This window comes from Phaethon lepturus, unplaced genomic scaffold (assembly GCF_000687285.1).
Source record: "Phaethon lepturus isolate BGI_N335 unplaced genomic scaffold, ASM68728v1 scaffold45294, whole genome shotgun sequence".
Lineage (NCBI taxonomy): Eukaryota > Metazoa > Chordata > Aves > Phaethontiformes > Phaethontidae > Phaethon > Phaethon lepturus.
In genome coordinates, this window is record NW_010536386.1 from 1 (window position 1) to 206 (window position 206).

The 206-nt window shown below is 69.4% G+C and overlaps 1 protein-coding gene across 1 annotated transcript in view; it reads left to right on the forward strand.

Annotated features, from left to right (window-relative positions):
- Positions 1-8: 8 nt before the first annotated feature.
- Positions 9-206, forward strand: part of LOC104620060 (transmembrane protein 216-like) — a gene marked incomplete at both ends in the record, with an annotated part of 1,025 nt that continues 827 nt past the window's right edge. The window contains one exon of the mRNA XM_010286146.1: positions 9-138. Coding sequence (XP_010284448.1) covers positions 9-138 — 130 coding nt within the window. The remainder of the gene's footprint in view (positions 139-206) is intronic.

The following is a 206-nucleotide window of genomic DNA, read 5'->3' on the forward strand; positions in this document are numbered from 1 at the left end:
GTGCCGCCCCCGCCCACCGCCGCTTTGCACCCGCAGGCCGCCAGCGCTCCTCGGCACCGCTGCAGGTCCTGCTTTTCCTCAACGGGTGGTACAGCGCTACTTACTTCCTTCTGGAGGCCTTCATCTTCGTGTACAAGGGTGAGCCCCCCGCACCCCCGGGGCAGCAGCCCCCTGCCCGGAGGCCCAGGGTTTCCTGTGGGTGCAGG